Source organism: Festucalex cinctus, chromosome 5 (assembly GCF_051991245.1).
Source record: "Festucalex cinctus isolate MCC-2025b chromosome 5, RoL_Fcin_1.0, whole genome shotgun sequence".
NCBI lineage: Eukaryota > Metazoa > Chordata > Actinopteri > Syngnathiformes > Syngnathidae > Festucalex > Festucalex cinctus.
Genome location: NC_135415.1, coordinates 10,167,501 through 10,188,389, shown reverse-complemented (window position 1 = coordinate 10,188,389; position 20,889 = coordinate 10,167,501). Strand labels below are relative to the sequence as shown.

General features: G+C 41.8%; 2 protein-coding genes across 4 annotated transcripts in view; both read right to left on the bottom strand.

Annotated features, from left to right (window-relative positions):
* Positions 1-1,281: 1,281 nt before the first annotated feature.
* LOC144019644 (uncharacterized) lies at positions 1,282-6,565 on the bottom strand. Of its 2 annotated transcripts, XR_013283734.1 has the most exons (4): positions 6,122-6,565; positions 3,221-4,589; positions 1,791-1,922; positions 1,282-1,535 (listed from the first exon to the last, which is right to left on the bottom strand). XR_013283734.1 is itself a non-coding variant. In XM_077522841.1 (3 exons), exons 1-3 carry the CDS (start codon positions 3,266-3,268, stop codon positions 1,395-1,397), a joined length of 321 nt encoding a protein of 106 aa, XP_077378967.1. In that variant the 5' UTR covers positions 3,269-4,256; the 3' UTR covers positions 1,282-1,394. The 2 variants fall into 2 exon arrangements, 1 of the variants encoding a protein (XP_077378967.1); XM_077522841.1 differs by lacking the exon at positions 6,122-6,565 and having other exon boundaries at positions 3,221-4,256.
* Positions 6,566-6,690: 125 nt separating this feature from the next.
* c5 (complement component 5) overlaps positions 6,691-20,889 on the bottom strand; it is a 35,823-nt gene continuing 21,624 nt past the window's right edge. Inside the window, exons 30-43 of one of the 2 annotated variants that reach the window (XM_077522827.1) lie at positions 20,612-20,736; positions 20,459-20,539; positions 20,236-20,388; positions 17,909-17,971; positions 17,662-17,749; positions 17,527-17,566; positions 15,126-15,228; positions 14,977-15,051; positions 14,792-14,897; positions 9,707-9,790; positions 9,548-9,631; positions 9,371-9,463; positions 7,397-7,535; positions 6,691-7,328 (exon numbers count right to left, since the gene is read on the bottom strand). In XM_077522827.1, the coding sequence (XP_077378953.1) occupies positions 7,187-7,328; positions 7,397-7,535; positions 9,371-9,463; positions 9,548-9,631; positions 9,707-9,790; positions 14,792-14,897; positions 14,977-15,051; positions 15,126-15,228; positions 17,527-17,566; positions 17,662-17,749; positions 17,909-17,971; positions 20,236-20,388; positions 20,459-20,539; positions 20,612-20,736 (1,376 nt within the window). In that variant the 3' untranslated portion in view covers positions 6,691-7,186. Of the gene's footprint in view, positions 7,329-7,396; positions 7,536-9,370; positions 9,464-9,547; positions 9,632-9,706; positions 9,791-14,791; positions 14,898-14,976; positions 15,052-15,125; positions 15,229-17,526; positions 17,567-17,655; positions 17,750-17,908; positions 17,972-20,235; positions 20,389-20,458; positions 20,540-20,611; positions 20,737-20,889 lie in introns of both variants that reach the window. The other variant, XM_077522826.1, reaches the window with a different exon arrangement.

The following is a 20,889-nucleotide window of genomic DNA, read 5'->3' as shown; positions in this document are numbered from 1 at the left end:
TGTGAAGACAAATCAATCCTTTCAAACACCATTATGCACTGCCTTTTGAATTAAACAAAATTTATTATTTGGGTTATTTTAAAATTTAAAAAAGGTATTCTATATTAAAATTAGTATTCTCTTTTTTTTTTTTTTTACGATTATGCTGATTTTGCAATTGTGGAGCAAAACCAAAATGCTTTTTAAAAAACTAAAACTAATACTGAAACTAAACTAAAACTAAGCATCTATTAAATAACTAAAACTGATGAAAAACTAACCTGAAACCACCCAGAAAACTAATTAAAACTAAATACATTTATTTAATATATTTAAAAAAAATGTTTTAAATATTGCACACAAGTAATACACATTTATTTTAAAACTAAAACTAATACTGAAACTACCTAAAGCTAAACTAAAACTAAGCGATTTATTAAATCGCTAAAACTTATTAAAAAAAAAAAAAAAAAAAAAAACTAACCTGAAACAACCCGGAAAACGAATTAAAACTAACTAAATGTGTTTAATGTATTTAAATTAGTTTGTCAAATACTGCGCACAAGTACTACACATTTTTTTTTTTAAACTAAAACTGATACTGAAACTAATTAAAACTAAGCAAAAACTATGCATTTATTAAATAACAAAAACTAATAAAACATTAACCTGAAACCATCTGGAAAACTAATTAATTTATTTATTGTATTTAAATTAGTTTTTTAAATATTGCGCACAAGTAATACACATTTATTTTAAAACTAAAACTAAGCATTTATTAAATCACTAAAATTTATTTTTTTTAAAACTAACCTGAAATCAGTCAGAAAACTAATTAAAACTAACAAAATTTATTGAATTTATTTAAATTAGTTTTTTAAATATTGCACACAAGTAATACACTTTTTTAAAACACTAAAACTAATACTGAAACTAACCCAAACTAAACTAAAACTAAGCATTTATTAAATAAGTAAAACTTATTTAAAAACAAAAACAAAAAACTAACCTGAAATCACCTGGAAAACGAATTAAAACTGATTAAATTTAAAAAATAAAACTCAAAACGAAATAAAAACTAATGAGAAAAAAAAAAAACCTGTTGTGGCATGTAATAATAGTAATTGAATTCTGATGAATTGCACATCCCTACTTCAATGTGTTGTTCCATGGGGGAAAAAAAATGTCAGCAAATATGTGGAGAAATGGGAGGGGTGTGCTCACTTTTGCAAGATTATTCCGTCCGTCCACGGCTTGTGTCGGTGAACACGACGCGCGGTCGCAACAGAGCAAAACCTCCAGTGAGAGTCCATCTCGTTTCTCCTCCTTTTATTGATGCTTGTTGACAAAAGCAGGCAGGCGACAAGTGGGCGGGCCCGGGTTACAAATGGGCGAGAAACCAGCGGGAAAGCGGATCAGAAGAGCGGCGCCGACTCCAGGGCTGCCACGCGTGCGGCGAACAGCGCCACGCTTTTCTCCACGTGAGCGTTGAGCGCTGCCGGACTCGCACGCGGGTTCTCGCGCACAAATTCCGCCACACTCGCGATGCAATCCCTCTGCGCACACACACACACACACACAAAATATCATAATACCACCAAGCGGCATGCCTGGTCTAAATGTGTATGCACTGCAGAGCAAGAAGCAGCTTTCACAGACACACCGGGAAAATTTATTAATAGGCATGAGCTGATATGAGCAAAAATATCAAAGTATTAAAATTACCTTCATTGTTTTTATGTATTTGATGGGGGCTTTTTGCCGCGTGACGTACGTGACATGATGTCATTGCGCCGGCGACGTCATCATACCTTGTAGGCGTCGATCTGCGGTCGTCCCGTCAGACGATCCAGCAGCTGTTTGGCAACGCGGACGCGGGTGGCCGCCGCCAGCAGGGCGCGGTCCTCCGGGCTCTCCGAGCTCAGCCACCTCAGCAGCGCCACCTAAGGGCGGGAGACTGACATTACTTGTCCTCAATAGCATTAAAAAAAAATAAAAAAATAAAAAAAACATGGTGGTAGTGAAGGACAATAATAGCCAAGTAAATGTGCAAAAATGTGTCTGGAGCCACAAAACATTTTCAGATTGTCTAATGTACTGATGGTCCCAATTGGAGCTGCACCGCAACACTAAAACATGACAGCAGCATCCACTACAATTTGCTTCTAACCTTTTTGGATTATTTTTTATTTTTATTTTTTTTGTTTTTTTACATAATTCGATTTTCATACATTTTGAGACTTTTCTGACTTTGTCAAATTTCTGATATTTTTGGTAATTTTCTCCCTTTATCCTCTTTTTTTTTTTTTGGACATTTGATGTCTATTTTTGACATTTTTTTCCCCACCTTTTTGCATTCAATTTTTGTGTTCATTTTGCTGTATGTTATTTTGGGGATTTCTTCTTTTGTTTTTAGGCATTTTATAGTTTTTAAATGCTTTCTTGCTTTTTTAAAAGAAACTTTCTGACATTTTTGCAATTTTGTGAACATTTTATGGCAATTTGGGGGACTGCTTTTGTTTTTGTACAATTTATAGTTACTTTTAAAATGTTTTCTGCCCTTTTTAAAATATTTTTTTCTAGCTTTTTGGGCAATTTTGTGGTCATTTTATTGTAATTTGGGGGATTTCTTGAAATTTTATGATTACTTTTTCCAACATATTTTTTTTCTCCCTTTTTAAAATAAATGACTTTTTTTGGGGGCAATTTTTTTGTACATTATATGGTATTTTTCTGCTTTTCCTCTTCCCTTTTGAATAATTTATAGTCACTTTTTGGACATTTTTTATTTATTTATTTATTTTTACATTTTAGTTTTCCTTTCATCTCTCCTTTTCTGCCAACATAAAAAATTGGACTCTGACATTTAAAAAAAAAAAATATATATTTAAATATTTTCTAAAAATTGCGTGGGTTTTCTGTGGGTACTCCGGTCTCCTCCCCACATTCCAAAGATATGCATGTGTGTTTATTTTTGTCTCTGTGTGCCAGTTCAGGATGTAATTGCAACCCCGCCAAAGGTGATCCACGGTGTTGCGTAAAATGCCAATTGAATGCAAATGAGCCATGAAGAACAAGTAAACATAAACGACTATTCCTCACGTTCTTACACACCAAATAGAGTGAAAACGGTTTTGTAGTGTTACGACTTAAAACTTTGGCGTGAAAATGAGCAAATCATCATTCGGTCGTTGTTTCGTGGTGACGTCATCGCTCGTGCAAATTTCAACTTCCTGCTTACCTGCTGGAAAAAATCCAAGTTGCTCATTTGTCCTTCGCCCGTCGACATGTTCCTCGACAAGACAAAACGGCGAAAACAAAATGAATCTACAAAAGCCCCGAGGTCAGTCACCACAATAGCTTTTGTTTACTTTTCCTCCTCTTCCGCCATCTTCTTCTTCTTCGTCGTCGTCGTCGTCTTCTTGGCGGGCGGTGATTGGCTGTGCTCTACACCACTACTGCCACCCAACGGCCAGTGTCACACCGCCACGCCCCTCCAATATCAGCCATCTTACGTTGCCACTGTTATTGGCAATTTGTGTTTGGTTTTGTTTTATTTTCTACTGCTTAATTTGTATGTTATTAAGAACAACTGATTAGTATATTATCATGACAGAAGTATTAAAGAGTAGGACTAGATAAGGGTTTTGTACTTCTTCCTACTCCTTTTTGAACATGTCAATTATGATACTACTGGCTTTTTTTTCCTTTTCTTTTTTAACTCCTACTTGTATTTCATACTTGTGATGTGTTTATGTTCATATGTTCAATAAACCCAAGCAACAAAAAAAAGGGGGATCGAAATGTGCTCATGTTTCATATTGTAATGTGATCAGTTGATACCCACATTATCTGACAGTTTTAATGTGATAGTTCATATTGAATTTATTTAAATGAGTTTTTTAAATATTGCGCACAGGTAATACACATTTTTTTTTAAACTAAAACTAATACTGAAACTACCTAAAACTAAACTAAATCTCTGCATTTATTAAATAAGTAAAACTAATAAAAACTAACCTGAAACCACGCTGAAAACTAATTCAAACTAACTCAATTTAAAAAACAAAACTCAAAACAAAATTAAAACTAACGAAAATGAAAACAAATTAATAACCCTGTTGTGGAGTGTAATAATTGAAATTAACTCAAAAGGAACTGAAAACGAAAACTTGATTGCCAAAGTGTAGTAACGGTGGTGAGCATGCAATTGAAAGGAGGCGATTAACGCAACGTTCTGAACTGGTCGTTGGTTTGTGGTTGGTTTGTGGTCTCATGCGCGCTCCTGGTTTTTGGCGAAGGTTCCCATCTGTTTGGTGTTGTCGTCCTTGAGCTGCTCCAGCTGCCGCTGAGCCCGCCGGTACAAATACTCGACGCGCATCACGTCCGTCTTTTTGACAGCGGCGGCGTTGCTCCGGAACTCGTCCCGGATGCGCGGCAGGAAGCCCGGCTTGTCCCGCCCGGCCCGCAGGAACTGGCGGTACAGCGCCAGGACCTGCTTCTGCAGCTTGCTGTGACGCACCATCCGCAACCGCCGACACCAGACGGCTCCCCCTATCGGCTGCACCTCTCAAAAAAACGTCCGCCTCTTCTGTCGATCCAGGCGAGCTCTGATTGACGCGAGACAGGAAGCACAAAAACACAACTTCCGATGATGAATGCTGGGAGTAGGAGTGTGACAATATATCAATAAATCATGATACTTTGTCTCTCAATAGATTATTGATACGTCTACGCAAGTATCGCGATATTTGAAGTTAATATACAGCCACTAAAACGGCTCCATTGTTGATAACTTATTGAGCAATTCCTTGGCAGGCCACTAGCGGGAGCGCCTCATAAGAGTGGCGGGGAAATGGACCCAAGTCTTCAGGCGAAGAAGACTCAGCAGCTTACTTTGATTTGTAGAAGACGTTTATTTGACTCAGTTTTGCATACGTTTCTATGAAAAATGTGGATTATATCTTCAATTTTAACATTTTAAAACATACTTTATGTTTCGACTCTTTGAACCTAATGATCACAGGCTAACGCTCGGTAACCATAGTAACCAAGCTTGTGACATATTTGGACAATATCTAAATCAAACATTTGCTTCTTTTTTTACGGTCTCATGTAGGGGCGTTCCAAAAAATATCATCTGCGATATTACCGGTGTATTTTTTTAGGTGATAAAAATTTGACATATCACGAAATTGACATGACGACGTAATGCGTAACATTATACATCTTCGTGTCAAAAAAATTATACTTTTATGATATAGATCGAAATCTTGATTATTAAAATGATTATTCAATAGTTATTCAATAATTTTATTGTATTGATAAATGACACACCTCTTTTTTATTTTTATTTTAGACCTCCACTTCTTTTTAATATTTTTTTTCTGTAAATATTAGCTTTTGAGCTCAATAGCTTCCAGGCCATGTGACCTATTGACCCCAAATTAGTACTGGCTCATAGTGGCATGTCTTCTCAATGACATACACCTCTTTTTTTCTCTTCATTTTAAATTTAATTTAATATTGTACATATCAATGTTATTGCTCAATATCACCCCACAAGAGTGCATTCCCAGTGAATTGTGTATTGTACTGTGTTATAGTGAAACATCTTTTAAACTGTTAATAATAAAAATAAACATCTTTTAAACTGCGTTTGAAATGAATTTTATTTTTGAAAACCGGATGTCGTTCTCCGTGCCAGCGTCTCTTCGAGCACACTACCGTAAATCCTACGAAAGGGCGAACAGAAAAAATGAAATGCGGCTGACTTGACCACGTAAAAAGAAAAGGCGGCTAGCATTACCTCAGTAATCAATTCACCATAACTTGAGTCGATCATGGGTAGCCTTATGAATACTGTATTTATTTCAAGCAACTCTTAAACCGAAAACCGTATAATGTACGATAAACATTTGATTATTTGATTAACATACATTGGTTCGCAAAAAAACGTAATGTTCAACAAAAACTCTTATGTTAACGGCTTTTTTTTTAAATTAACAGAGTAAAGAATCCATTTGCATTTTCCATCTTGTTACGTCTATTTCTTGGAAAGATGTGACTTATAAAAGAAGACGAGTGCAACTCGTCACATCTTGTTTCATGTTTAAGTAATAAAGTTGACGTTTAACACTACCTGTGTTTGGTCGCCAGCTTAATCGTTCCTCCAATCCTTCAAGAACATTTTCCGTTTTTTGACATGACTTTGGAGTCCACGGAGTTGCAAACGGTCGGCTAGTTATCTTAGCTTACCTTAGCCTCTCTCACGCATACTTCCTTTCAAACTATTTCCTCACACGCGCTTCACAAGAACAGCTACGCGTAGTACAGACGGGCCTGATGATTTTACGCTGAAAGCTCACACACAGGAAGTTTGCATCTGCATCTCACTAGTGGAACTAAATCGTCAGGGAATTCGGTGCCGGTATCAGCACCGCCACCTGGCGGTCGGGAGGGACGAAATAGAACAACCGTGCGTATAAATTCAAATCTAATTTGACACAGAAGTTCAATAAAAATTCTTAGACCTAAATGAAATAAAAAATAAAAAAAGACAGTTGGTGAGAATTGTGTTGAACCTAAAAGTTAAATGGAAGTTAAGTGTTGAGTTATTCTTTCACATACTGCTGGCCCACCATCTATTTTTAATTATGACGTCATACAATGTCTTGTTTAAAAAAAAAAAAAAAGTTAAAGCCAATCATGTCATTTCCTGTTATATTGTACATGTTTTTTATTCAGTTGAAAGTGATGTCACATCTCACCTGTCCTCATCATGTCATCATTTAGTCGTGTGATTTCACAGCGTCTGTGTGTTTGTTGTCAGATGTCGTGATGATGTCATAATTACGGCTTGACATGATGATTTGCGGCGTCAAGCTAACATTATGATGTCATTTGGTCATGTTGTAATTTCCTGTTAATTTGATTTCATACGTGATTTCATGAGGTCATTCTCATGACTCGTCAAGAAATCATGATGACGTCATGAGAACATCATCGTCGCCATGACGACGACCTGTTGATTTCACAACGTTGCCGTGACGTCATAATGAACAATCTCATGCCTATTTCTTTGATCTCACTGTGTCATATGACACGACAAGACTATGACGACATCATGATAACGTAGGTGACTGAATGACGTGAGGAAACGGCTCGCCCCGTTGCTGTGGTGACCTGACCCGACAACAACATCACGTCAGTCCTGGGGGCAGCCGAAGAGCTGCAGGTCGACGGCGTACTCCTCCAAGCTACTGGTTTGCGCCGAGCAGGTGGGATCTCCTCCGCAGAGGGCGGGCCAAGGCTCCAAGATGGCGTCGGCGTCCAGGGGGAGGCGGAACCTGAAGACGGCGATGGCAAACGTGAGAGGCGGGGCGTCCGGGGAGGCCGAGAGGGGCAGCACGCTCACCTGGGGGCGTGGCCCACTCGCACCTCCGACCCGCTGGATCCCATCAGCAGGTACTGCTGGTCGATGTCCACGCCGACCGAGGTGCACGTCACCTTCTTGATCAGCTCCACCTCCGAGTCCAAACCCAACGCCGCAAACGCTGACAAGTGGCACGCGTAAACAAACACACACAACACACGCAACATGGCCGACACATTCGCAACGGTGCTGGACAATAGTGGTGGGTGGATCGATCCTAATGTCGATATATATCAATATCGGGTCGATACTGACACTATAATATCAATCGAGTAGTTTCGTTTCAGTCTGCCTCTTTCTTTTTGGGGGGGCGACTCGATCGAAATGTCAATATCATTGATCGCAAGTCTCGCGATGTAGGATCGATACTGACACTATAATATCCATGGAGTCGTTTCGTTTCAGTCTGCCTCTTTCTTTTGGGGGGGGCGGCTCGATCGAAATATCGATATCATTGATAGCAAGTCAGTATCGATATCGGATCGATACTGACACTATAATTTCGATTGAGTAATTTCGTTGCAGTTTGGCTATTCTTTATTTTTTAGGGGGGGGGTGGGGTGGGGTGTATTGATCCAAATATTGATACCATCGATATGAAGTCAGTATTAATTTCGTTTTGACACTGACACTATAATTTCGATCGAGTACTTTGATTTCAGTTTGGCTATTCTTTTTTTTGGGGGGGGGGGAAATCAATGCAAATATTGATATCATCAATACCAATTCACTATCGATATTGGATAGATACTGACACTACAATATCGATAGAGTAATTTCATTTCAGTTTGGCAAAACTAATATTTATTTTATTATTTTATTAAAATATCGATGGAGTAGTTTTGTTTCAGTCTGGCTCTTTCTTTGGCGGGGGGAATCAACCCAAATATCGATATCATCGACACCGAGTCAGATATCATATATACTGACACTATAATATCTATCGAGTAGTTTCGTTACAGCCTGGCTCTTTTTTTGGGGGGGGCGAGGATCGATCCAAATATCGATATCATCAATACCAAGTAAGTATTGATATCGGATCGATACTGACACTATAATATCGATGGAGTCGTTTCCTTTTAGTCTGGCTCTTTTTTGAGGGGGGGGGGGGGGGGGGGGTCGATCGAAATATCGATATCATCGATATCAAGTTAGCATCGATATCGGATCAATACCGACACTATAATATCGATTGAGTAGTTTCGTTTCAGTTTGGCTCTTTAATGCACTGCTGCCGTTTGGTCAAAATGTTTTATGTTTTATATTTGTTCCTGCATGATAATATGATTCTTTGTTTAAGGATGTAAAAAAATATTTGGTAATGGTTGGAATGTTTTTTTTCGGGGGGTGGGGAACATTGATATAGTATTTTCTATTTAGCAATAAACCTTTTTACTTATTTTATCATTTTAAAAGTTGAAATTTGATTGTGAAAAAGCATCTACATCTACCTTAAAAACAAAATTATATTCCATAATTTTCAAAAATATCGATATCCGAAATACTGGCCCTGTATTTATTTTAGTTAGTATTGTAAACATAAAATGTAGTTTCAGGTAGTTTTTGTTTGTTTTCGTTTTTATTTTATTGCATGAACGAAATATTTTTTTTTTAATTTTAGGTTTTTTTTTTTGTTAGTTTTAGTTTGCTCAAATAACCTTGGAAGTAGATGTGATGTCAAGATAATGCGCTCTGTTTTGTCTAATTATCGGAGATTGGACAGTGTCAAATATGTGATTCCTACTAGCTAGCATAGATGATAGCTACTACATTAACATAGCTACTAGCATGAGTGTTGTCGTGTATAGTTAGCTAATATCACATTTGTTATTTTCTGTTGTACTTTGAAGAAGGTCAGAGGTCAAATAAACAGCTCAATAGCAACATTGCCAACGAACAACGACTTTTTTTATTTTTGCTCTCATGTTGCGATTTGAGTTTCTGGGAATTATTTACCTGGGGACACGTTCTTCAGGACTTGACGTACGTTGGCCGTGAAGCTCACAAAGTCGCCTTCTGCTTGCTGAGACTTAACTTGCACTTTGTAAGCTGCAAAAAAGATGTGAGTCGGCGGCGGTGGCATGTTCAGGTTGCCAGGTTGCATGACGATGGGAAAATCGGCGACCTTCTTACCGTACTTGATGTGAGGCCGACACGTTTCCTGGAGACGTTCGGCGGGAGTCAAGCTCAAGCCGGATCGGTAGGTCGCACACGAGGCTGGTAAAAAATAAATAAATATGTGTTTGATGGAACAACAGCAGGTGGACGGACGGACAACCGATCAGATGTCACCTGACATGCACAGGCACTGGTCGGCCACACAGAGGCGCTGCAGCTTCTGCTCCTTGTCCGAGAAGCTTTTGCTACACATACTTCCTGCACAACAACAACAACAACAACAACAACAACAACTACATGCATACTTGTCGCCGACCTGTATATATGACTGGATAGCGCATAACCCATATGCACCCCGTACAAGCATGATGACTTTTTCTTTTGACCCCGTTGTGTTCTATGATGTGTCTATGTTGTTGGTTTTTCACTTTTCTGTTTTTGTGATTGCTCAGATGTATATGTCTATGTTTTTGTAAGCTTCATTTGTTGATAGATAAATGCTTTAAAAAAAAAAAAAAAAAGAAAAAAAACACAAAAAGAAAAAAAAACAAGCCGCTTCAGTCACAGGGCGGCCATTTTGCGCCTCCCATCTCACGAGCAGACTTTACTGTACAAACTATACGGTATACGGACAGATGAGACATATACAGCTCGTAGGCACTTAGTAGAAGGCCAGGGAGTGGGTTCAGGGTAGGGGGGTTTGTGCCAGGGTGCTCACTAGTTTTTAACAAGTAAAAAAATAAATAAATAAAATAGATAAATAAAATAAATTATATATATATATATATATATATATATATATATATATATATATATATATATATATATATATATATATATATATATATATATATATACACATATATATATCATAATAATAATAATAAAAAATAATGCTGGAGGCAGGGTGGGGAGGGATTGTGCCGGGGTTCTCACTATTTTAATATTATTTTATATATATATATAATATAAAAATGTAAAAGTAATCAATAAATAAAATTATAATAATAATAATAATAATAATATAATAAGGCCGGAGGCTTTTGTGCCGGGATGCTCATTATTATCGGGAAGTCGAGTCTCGGATTCAGGAGGAGCAGTGTGGTTTTCGTCCTGGCCATGGAACAGTGGACCAGCTCTACACCCTCAGCAGGATCCTCGAGGGTGCGTAGGAGTTTGCTCATCCAGTCTACATGTGTTTTGTGGATTTGGGGAAGGCGTTCGACCGTGTCCTTCGGGGAGTCCTGTGGGGGGTGCTTCGGGAGTACGGGGTACCGAGCCCCCTGATACGGGCTGTTCGGTCCCTGTACGATCGGTGTCAGAGTTTGGTCCGCATCGCTGGCAGTAAGTCGGATTCATTTCCAGTGAGAGTTGGACTCTGCCAAAGCTGCCCTTTGTCTGTCACCGATTCTGTTCATAACTTTTATGGACAGAATGTCTAGGTGCAGCCAAGGCGGTGAGGGGGTCCAGTTTGGTGGCCTCAGCATTGCATCTCTGCTTTTTGCAGATGATGTGGTGCTGTTGGCTCATCAAGCCGGGATCTCCAACACTGACTGGAGCAGTTAGCAGCCGAGTGTGAAGTGGTTGGGATGAGGATCAGCACCTCGAAATCCGAGACCATGGTCCTCAGTTGGAAGTTCAAGTATCTTGGATTCTTGGGGTCTTGTTCACGAGTGAGGGCAGGATAGAGCGGGAGATCGACAGGCGGATCGGTGCAGCGTCTGCAGTGATGCGGACTCTGTATCGGTCCGTCGTGGTGAAGAAAGAGCTGAGCCAAAAGGCAAAGCTCTCGATTTACCGGTCGATCTACGTTCCAACCCTCACCTATGGTCACGAGCTGTGGGTCGTGACCGAAAGAACTAGATCCCGGATACAAGCGGCCGAAATGAGTTTCCTCCGCAGGGTGTCCGGGCTCTCCCTTAGAGATAGGGTGAGAAGCTCAGTCATCCGGGAGGGACTCAGAGTCGAGCCGCTGCTCCTCCGCGTTGAGAGGAGCCAGCTGAGGTGGCTCGGGTATCTGGTTCGGATGCCTCCTGGACGCCACCCTGGAGAGGTGTTCCGGGCATGTCCCATCAGCGGGAGGCCCCGGGGACGACCCAGGACACGCTGGAGAGACTATGTCTCTCGGCTGGCCTGGGAACGCCTTGGAATCCCGCCGGAGGAGCTCGTTGAAGTGGCTGGGGAGAGGGAAGTCTGGGCTTCCCTCCTAAAGCTGCTGGCCCCACGACCCGACCTCGGATAAGTGGCAGAAGATGGATGGATGGATGGATAAATAAATAAAATACAATAATAATAATAAGAAGAAGAAAAAAATACTAATAATAATAATAAGGCCGGAGGCTTGTGTGCCAGGGTACGGAGCCCCTAAGGTGACATGGTAGAAAAAAAAAAAACTTTGCGAGGGAGCGCAAAGTTGTTTTGCGAGGGAACGCAAAGTTGTTTTTTTCGCCTACCATGTCACCTTCGCTGCGCCGAAAACACTTCCGGGTCAATTCATGTCCAAGGGGAGGGGTGAGTTGGGGCGGGGAGCCATCAGAGGGGATGGACTGCAGTGCCTGGCAGCGCTGTGGTCCCCCCCATCTGTGTCCCTGCCCCACCACTTTGTCCCTCCTTTTTTTGGGGGGGGATGCGGGTGTGTCGGAGTAGGGGAAATTTTTTCCCTCTGCTCCGACTCACCTGCTCCCAATTTTAATGCACCACACGCACACACTTGTATATACACTGGGTGGGGCCACATTCACGGGGGGCCGGGTTCGCGGGGGGGTTGGCGGTAGTCGGGGGGGGGGGGGGCGGCTTGTTTGGGGGGGGTGGAGGTATGGGTGGGTGGGGGGTTGGGTGTTGGGGTGTGTTCGGGGGTTTGGGGGCCGGGGGTGGTGGGGCCTGGGTCGTGGTGGGTGGCGGGTTTGGGTGGGGTGCGGGGGGGTCGTGGGGGGATGGGGGCTGTGGACCGGTGGGGCGCTGTGGGGGCCCGCTGGGCCTCGTTCTGCGGCCTTGGGCTCGGGGGTGTGGGCCGGGGCTGGGGCGGGGGTGTTCAGGGCGTCTGGGTCGGCTCGCCGACCGGTGTCCGCTCGGGTGGCTTGGGGGTGGCCTTGGTGCTGCCGCGGCCTGGGGATTTCGGGGGGGGGGGGCGGTGCTCGCTTTGCTGGACCGCGGTTGACGGCTTCTTTCTTTGGTGATGGTCCTTATGCATGCCAGATCCGTCGCACCAGCATCTACTGAAACTCAACAGAAGTAGCCTCTCCCTCCCACAGCCCCTTGAATCAGTGGGTGCTGATGTCTGTGGATCTCACTTTGCTTTATCTATCCTTCCCTCCTTCCTCTCTTTAGTTTTTCCTCTGGTCACTTGAGATCTCAATTTATTGGAAGTTTGAGGTTTCTGGGGGTTGGCATAAGACCACGCAGGAGGGGTTTTGTTGGTGCTGGATTTCACTTTGATGGATTGGATGCACTGGCTTCTATGGATCTCACTCTGCCTTATCGATCCTTCCCTCCTTCCTCTCTTTAGTTTTTCCTCTGGTCTCTTGACATCTCGCTAAATTTGCTGGAATTTAGAGGCTTCCGGGGTTGGCGTAAGACTTTGATTTTGTAATCACGGGGAAGGCAGGAAGTGTTTGGTCGGTGCTGGATTTCACTTTGATTTATCTTTCTTTTCTCTTTATTTTTTTCTGACCTTTTCTCTGGTCTCCTGACCATTTAAACCTCACGACTCTGGCAAGATTCTGAAGTACCTGGTTAAGGCGAAGGGTAATGGGATATTTATAAGGCTTTAGGTGAATTAATGAGTATAAATTTATACGTATTTGCACGCACACGCACGCACGCGCACGCACACAAAAAAAAAAGAGCAATGATGATAAGACGTTGAATCGGTAAGACTACCGAATGAACAATTCTGAGCTCTTTAAAAAAAAACAAAAAAAAAAACAAAAAAAAAAACTTCCGGGTCATCTTCCATGTGAACAAAAGCGACGTGTAAACAAAGCAGTGGAAAAATACATGCTCCATCCTAGTCGCTTTGGGAAAGCTTTCCCACTGTTTTGTTTCATGCTTACAAACATTCCATCCTCGTCGCTTTTGTTCACATGGAAGATGACCCGGAAGTGTTTACGGCGCAGCGAAGGTGACATGGCAGGCGAAAAAAAACAACTTTGCGTTCCCTCGCAAAACAACTTTGCGTTCGAACGAAAGGATTGCGTTCCCTCACAAAGTTTGCAAAGTTGTTTTGCGAGGGAAAGCAATCTTTGCAAGGGAACGCAAAATGTTTTGCGAGAGAACGCAAAGTTGTTGTTTTTTCTACCATGTCACCTTCGGGGCTCCGTACCAGGGTGCTCACTATTTTTTAACAGGTAAAAAAAGTAAAAAAATAAATAAAAAAAAAGTACCAAGTGGAAGGTATGTGCTGACCCCCCTTTTTCTTTTATCGCTCAGTTCTTTAGACCCCATTAGATTTGGTAGAGGCATCTTTTGTTGAATTACAGTTAGAAGTCTTTAAGAAGTTGTCAAATGTCTGAAGTCCTCGTTTATGTATAACAAATTTGAAAACATGATAAATGATGCAGGACTCGGGTTCGAGTCCAGGGGCTGGCCTTCCTGGGTGGCGTTTGCATGTTCTCCCCGTGTCCGCGTGGGTCTTCTCCGGGTACTCCAGTCTCCTCCCACATTCCAAAGACATGCATGGCAGGTTAATTGGGCGCTCCGAATTGTCCCTAGGTGTGCCTGTGAGTGTGGAAGATTGTTCGTCTCTGTGTGCCCTGCGATTGTCTGGCAACCAGTTCAGGATGTACCCCCGCCTACTACCCAAAAGCCAGCTGAGATAGGCTCAAGCAACCCCCGCGACCCTTGTGAGGAAGAAGCGGTTCAGAAAATGGATGGATGGATAAATGATGCTGTTTCTACTAAGTAGTGTCTCAAATGTCCAACTTAAATCAATACTGTAAATGTATCGGCTGGTATGGCGAGAAATGTTTATTGGGAGGAGCAATATGGCGGCCTGGCCACCTCAAAAGTCTTGGCCTAGCGGCTATCCAGTATTATATATAGATCGGTGGTCGTTGCAGACGGCCACGTCACTTGAGCATGAGGAGAACTCAGAACAAATACGAGACGCAGCCTCAAGGAAGCCCACCACCTTCCACAAAAAAAAACAAAAAAAACAAAAAAAAACAACAACAAGGCTTCCCCAACACGAGCTAGGACGTCCAACTTCAAGCCTTCTCTGCCGTGTGGACTTGCAAATCCAGACAGCATGTTCTTTCTCACCTTCGTCCTGAGGCTCCGACAGCGTCAGCAGGAAGTGAGTGGCCCCGCCCACCTTGTAGACACTGTGAATCCGAAAGCCCAGGCACAAAAACGTGTCGGACGGAACCTGGACGCCAAACAAGAATTGGTCACGGTTGGGGGGATGCGGATTTGCCCAGGAGACCGTTGTGGGCGGGGGTCCTCACCGAGTCCATCTGGATGACCACCGTGTTCCCCTGAAGCTCGTAGTGAGACACGACGGGATCCATGGCGTCTCGGAACTACAACAACATTAGCGTCAGTTCCTTTCTTTTCCATCGCACGCTAACGCCCGACAACGATGGGCGGGAATCACCTGTCGCAGGTCTTCCAGGCGTGCATCCACGCCCGTCGGCAGCTGGATCTTCATCACTGTCATGGTGGACTCGGTCGCTACCTCGTTCGGGGGAGGCTTGTACCTTGTACAGGTGGAAAAATGTTTGGACCTTTATTCCTCAGCTCCTCCGAGGTTGGTGGCTGATGAGATTTTTGATGCGGGCGACATGTAGCAGGCGCCATTTTCAGCAGTAAAAAGTTTATATTTGGCCTATAATTAATGTGGTAACTTCATTATTTTTCAAGTAAAATTCACACCTGTAAAAAGTCATTTTTCCACTTTGTACTTCTTTTCTACTTTTTCTTCTTCACCTGTTTTCCGGGGTTGGTCAGCAAACTGAGCCACAATTGGTCGTTACCTACTTCCTCAGCACAGGTGATGTCATCAACAGTCGACAGCAAGTAGAAAAATTCATATTTAAAGGAACTAATTGTACATGAAAAATAATGAAGTTACCACATTAAAGGGATACTTGACTCATTGAGCCATTTTCAGCAGTAAAAGTTAACATTTTGTCTAGAATTAATGTGGTAACTTCATTATTTTTCTTGTACAATTAATACCTTTCAGAAGTCATTTTTTCTACTTGCTGTCGACTGACGATGACATCACCTGTGCGGAGGAAGTCAGTAACGAGTAACGACCAATCATGGCTCACCTGTTTTCTGGGTTTGGTTAGTAAACTGAGCCCTGATTGGTCGTTACCTACTTCCTCAGCACAAGTGATGTCATCATCAGTCAACAGCAAGTAGAAAAATGACTTTTTAAAAGTTATTCATTGTACATGAAAAATAAACGTTATTAAATTCATTCTGGAAAGAAATATGAACTTTTTACTGCTGAAAATTGTTCAATGAGTCAAGTGTCCCTTAATTTTGTCAACCAAAACTAAACAGAAATATTTTCGTCAACACATATTTTTCACCAGACGAAAAGTAGGCTAGAAGGTACTAAAACCCTCATTAATAAATAATAACTGTGACTAAATCAGTTTGCATTTTTGTGGACTAATAAAGCCGAGACAGAAATTTTACATCACTTAATAAAGAACTGGACTAAAATCTCTGGACGCTTTAGTTTATAAGCAAAAACGAGATGAAAACGATATGATTTTTGTCAAATCTCGTCTCTGCTAATCTGTCATGTGACACAGTGACACGCCCCCTTTCAGATCTGCAGCTAGCGAGTGCAACATGCACAAACACGTGACGGACAGGAGGCGGAGTCACGGTGAAAGGTTCAAAAGAAAAAGTCAATTATAGTTATGACTAGGAGTGTGATTATATGTCGATATTGTGATAAATCGTGATACTTTGTCTCCCAATAGATTATCGATACACCTACACAAGTATGGCGATATTTGTAGTTCATATACAGCCACTATAACAGCTCCATTATTCATTACTTATTGAGCAATGACTTGGCGGGCCACTAGGGGGAGCGCCTCATAAGAGTGGCGGGGAAATGGACGCAAGCCTTCAGGTGAAGAAGAAGACTCATCAGCTCACTGACTTGTGGAAGACGTTTATCTGACTCAGTATTGCATACGTTTCTTTGAAAAATGTGGATTATAGCTTCAATTTTAACATTTTCAAACTTGTTTTATGTTTCAGCTGTTTGAAGCACACAATTTCTGAGGAATATTAATATTGTGTTGGTCAGTGATGTTACAAAAAAAATTTCTCATTGAAAAAAAAAAAAAACAGTTCATGTCTTGAGTAGTTTTATCGTAGATTATCGTGGATTTATTTCCTGAGCAATATATTGATAATCGCGATATCGTCATAAGATAATAGTTATCGTGAGCCTTGTATCGCATATTGTATCATATCGTGAGATGTCCAGAGGTTCCCACCCCGAGTTATGACGTAACATGAATCCAACGGCTATAACCTTCCAACAATAATGTTAATCTAACTAATGCTAGCTAACATACTAGCTCGTAGCATGGAGCCACTGCAATTGTGTGTTGTTTGTCATTAAAAAGATGAGAAAAATTTTATGTGAACTAATTTTACATCCGAAATGTTCAACATTATCTGCTGACAAAAGAATATATATATATATATATATATATATATATATATATATATATATATATATAGGGGTTAAAAAATTGTCCTGACTAAAACTAGACTAAAACGACAGTTTTTCCTGACTAAAACTAGACGAATAAAATGATGTTTACTTAGACTAAAATGCTCAATTTAAAGTCGACTAAAAATGGACTAAATAAAAACGAGACGATGTTGACTAACTTTGATAAAAACTAACAAACTGGACTAAAACTGAAACTAAATGATAAATGAACACAATTTGGAACCACAACTTTTGGCATACGTGTTTGTTAGCATCGAGGCTAGCCACTAATTTTCCTTACTTGGCACATGCGGTCAGGTGCAGGTCACGCATGTCACTACCTGACGAGGAGGAAAGAAGGAAGAAGAAGAGGCAACATTAAGGGTGAACCTGCCAGGTAGAGCGGCGGCCATTTTGTAACGTCGTATACCGTCACCGGCGTCCGCGCCGCCGACCATCCCGATGCGAAGCTCGAAGTTACAATTATGAGATGGCGGCGTGGTCTGGTAGTACGTCGTCTTCATCTGACAAGCAAGCAACATTTCCGTTCATCGGCTCCAAGTGCATTGTGGGTTTAACCCCTGGGCGTTATCTTATTTTGAAATGACTTGGTCAGAACCATCAAAAAGCCCAAAACGGGTCACAATAATGCCTAACGGTTAATTTGGCCAAGCCACACCCACCTTGACACTTGACACGCCCGTCCCGTAGCCCGTGGAAACGGTGATGTCATCGTTTTTCGTGACCTAACGGCAAAGACAAAAACCAGATGAGGTTGACATGTTTCGTTTTAACACGTTTTGACAGTTTTTGTTAACTAAACCTAGACAAATAAAGAGTCTCTTGGACTAAAATAAAGACTAAAATGCTCGATTTCTAGTCGACTAAAAATGTACTAAATAAAAACCAGATGAAGTTGACTATGATAAAAACTAACAAGTTTGATTGAAGCCGGACTAAAACTAGCCTAATAAAATGATGTTTTCATGGACTACAATAAAGACTAAAATAGTCGATTTATAGTTGACTAAAAATGGAATAAATAAAAACGAGATGAAGTTGACTGTAGGGCTGTCACTAACGACTTTTTTTTTTTTTTTTTAATCGACCTTCCCTCTCATATTTGTAACGACTAATCAACTTTTTATTGTTATTATTATTATTATTATTATTATTATTATTATTATTATTATTATTATTATTGGGGTTGTTTTTTTTGGGGGGGGGAGTTAATTTTGAGGCTGCAAATGCTCAACGTGTGTTGAATTGAGTGGATAATCTGGATATAAATACCCATTAGGTCAGGGTGGCTCAGTGGTATGGTGGTCGTCTCCCAACTCAGAGGTTGTGGGTTCGATCCTAGGCCATTGTGACCACGTCGAAGTATCCTTGAGCAAGATACTGAACCCCCAATTGCTCCTGATGCTGCGTCATCAGTAGGTGAATGGGTCGTCAAAATGTAAAGCGCTTTGAGGGCCTTAAAGGTGGAAAAGCGCGATATAAATGAAGTGCCATTCGCCATTGCTCCTTTTATTTCCTGTACGATAATAGTGTTCCATTTACAGTCTAACTGCGGCGCACACGCAAACACCCAGACCCGCGCACACCCACACGCACACACACGCAGTGTTCGTCAACTTCCCTTCTATGTGGACTTTTGTTACTCTCCGGGCCGTTACCTGTAGCGGCTCATAGCAACTGTGCGTGCGTGAAAGGAAATATATTGTGTGCCATACTGCCTGCATATCTTGTTGAGAATGACCAGTGCAGTTAGACGGTTAGCTTAGCAATGCATTGCTACTCGCAGTCGTCTAGCGGCGCCTTAAGCGGCAACTTACAGTCAACATACAGTGCAATGCATTGCGTTCTAAATAACAATATTATCACACTCATAATAATAATAAAAACTAAACTTACCTTGGTCTGGCTTCTATGGAGCCCCTAAGGTGACATGGTAGAAAAAAAAAAAATTTCCGTTCCACTCGCAAACATCTTTGCGTTCTTTCGCAAAGATTGCGTGCCCTCGCAAAACAACTCTGACAAAAACAAAAGCGACGAGGATGGAACATTTGTAAACATGAAACAAAACAGTGGGAAAGCTTTCCCAAAGCGACTAGGATGGAGCATGTATTTTTCCACTGCTTTGTTTACACGTCGCTTTTGTTCACATGGAAGATGACCCGGAAGTGTTTACGGCGCAGCGAAGGTGACATGGTAGGCGAAAAAACAATTTTGAAAAAAATTGTTTTGTGACGGAACGCAATCTTTGCGAGGGAACGTAAAGTTTTTGTTTTTTTCTACCATGTCACCTTAGGGGCTCCGTAGGTTTCTTCAAGCACTGCATATGCATGTTTCCCCTAAAATGCTGCATCATTGATGATATATTGCTATGGTACGCCATTGTTGTTTTGCACAATTTGCAAATAACTATTTGTCCTCTTAATCTTCTTGAAATGGTCCCAAACTCTGGACATTCTTTGTCTTTTGTTCTTTTTTTTTTAAAACTCTATCCTCCTCCATGTACAGCAGTTCGCAACACACGCTGCACATAGGCATAAAAGGTCCATGTGAAACATGGACCGCGGTGGGGCAAACATGTTTCCGGGCGGAGCGTCGACTTAAATTTTTCCAGTCGACCTATTTTTAAAGTTGACCGAGTCGACTTGGTCGACTTTTTTTCCCAGCCCTAGTTGACTGTGATAACTAACAAGTGTGGTGGAAACTGGACTAAAACTACACTAAAATGAAAATTTTTGTTGAGTAAAACTAGACGAATAAATTATTTTTTTCTTGGACTATAAGACTAAAATGCTCGATTTATAGTCAACTAAAAATGGACTAAACAAAAACGGGATGAGGTTGCCTAACTGTGATAAAAAATTAACAAGTTTTGATTGACACTGGACTAAAACTGAGACTAAATTTCAAAATGGCGGTCACTCGGCTTGCTAGCGATATCTCTCCAAACTGATCCAATTTCAAGCACAAGCCCAAGCCCCTCCCCCTTCACCTGGATGGGCGTGGCCACCGGCCGCCTGGGCCCGAGCTGGACCCGCGCCAGCGTTTCTTTGCGTACGTAGCCCACGTTGATGTGCTGGTCCAGCTCGGCACGGGTAACCACCCGCCCGTACTCGGTCAAAGCCTCCAGAGTCAAAACCGTGGCCTTGATTTCACAGGAAGTGGGAAAAGGTCAAACAGGAAGCGGACCTCGGGGTCAGATGACATTGATCTACCTGCAGCGAGTGGAATCCTTGCGCCCGGTGCTGATCTTGGGTCAGCCAGGACACGATGGGCTTGGCATACGGGATCCGGCCCTGAAAAAAGCGAGAAGCGGGTCAACGCGGTCACGGGCCGGAAAGCAGAGACGGCCAATCAGAGAGCGGCACCTTCCGCAGCACGCTGAGCAGCACGTACGCCGTCGTCTCCAGCGTCAGGCCGCCTGATTGGTCGGGTCGGAGCCAATCTGACGCCGCGTCCGACTCCTGCCAGTACCTGAGCGTGGCCGGGTGTCCTGCACACACGCACACGCACGTGCAGGTAAGCAGGCATGTGCTTGGGATAGACCGATAATCGAATTATCGGTGCCAATATTTGCCATTTGGACAAATATGGGCTTTTTGACAAATGTGAAGGCCAATTATTATAAATTTTTTTTTAACGGTTT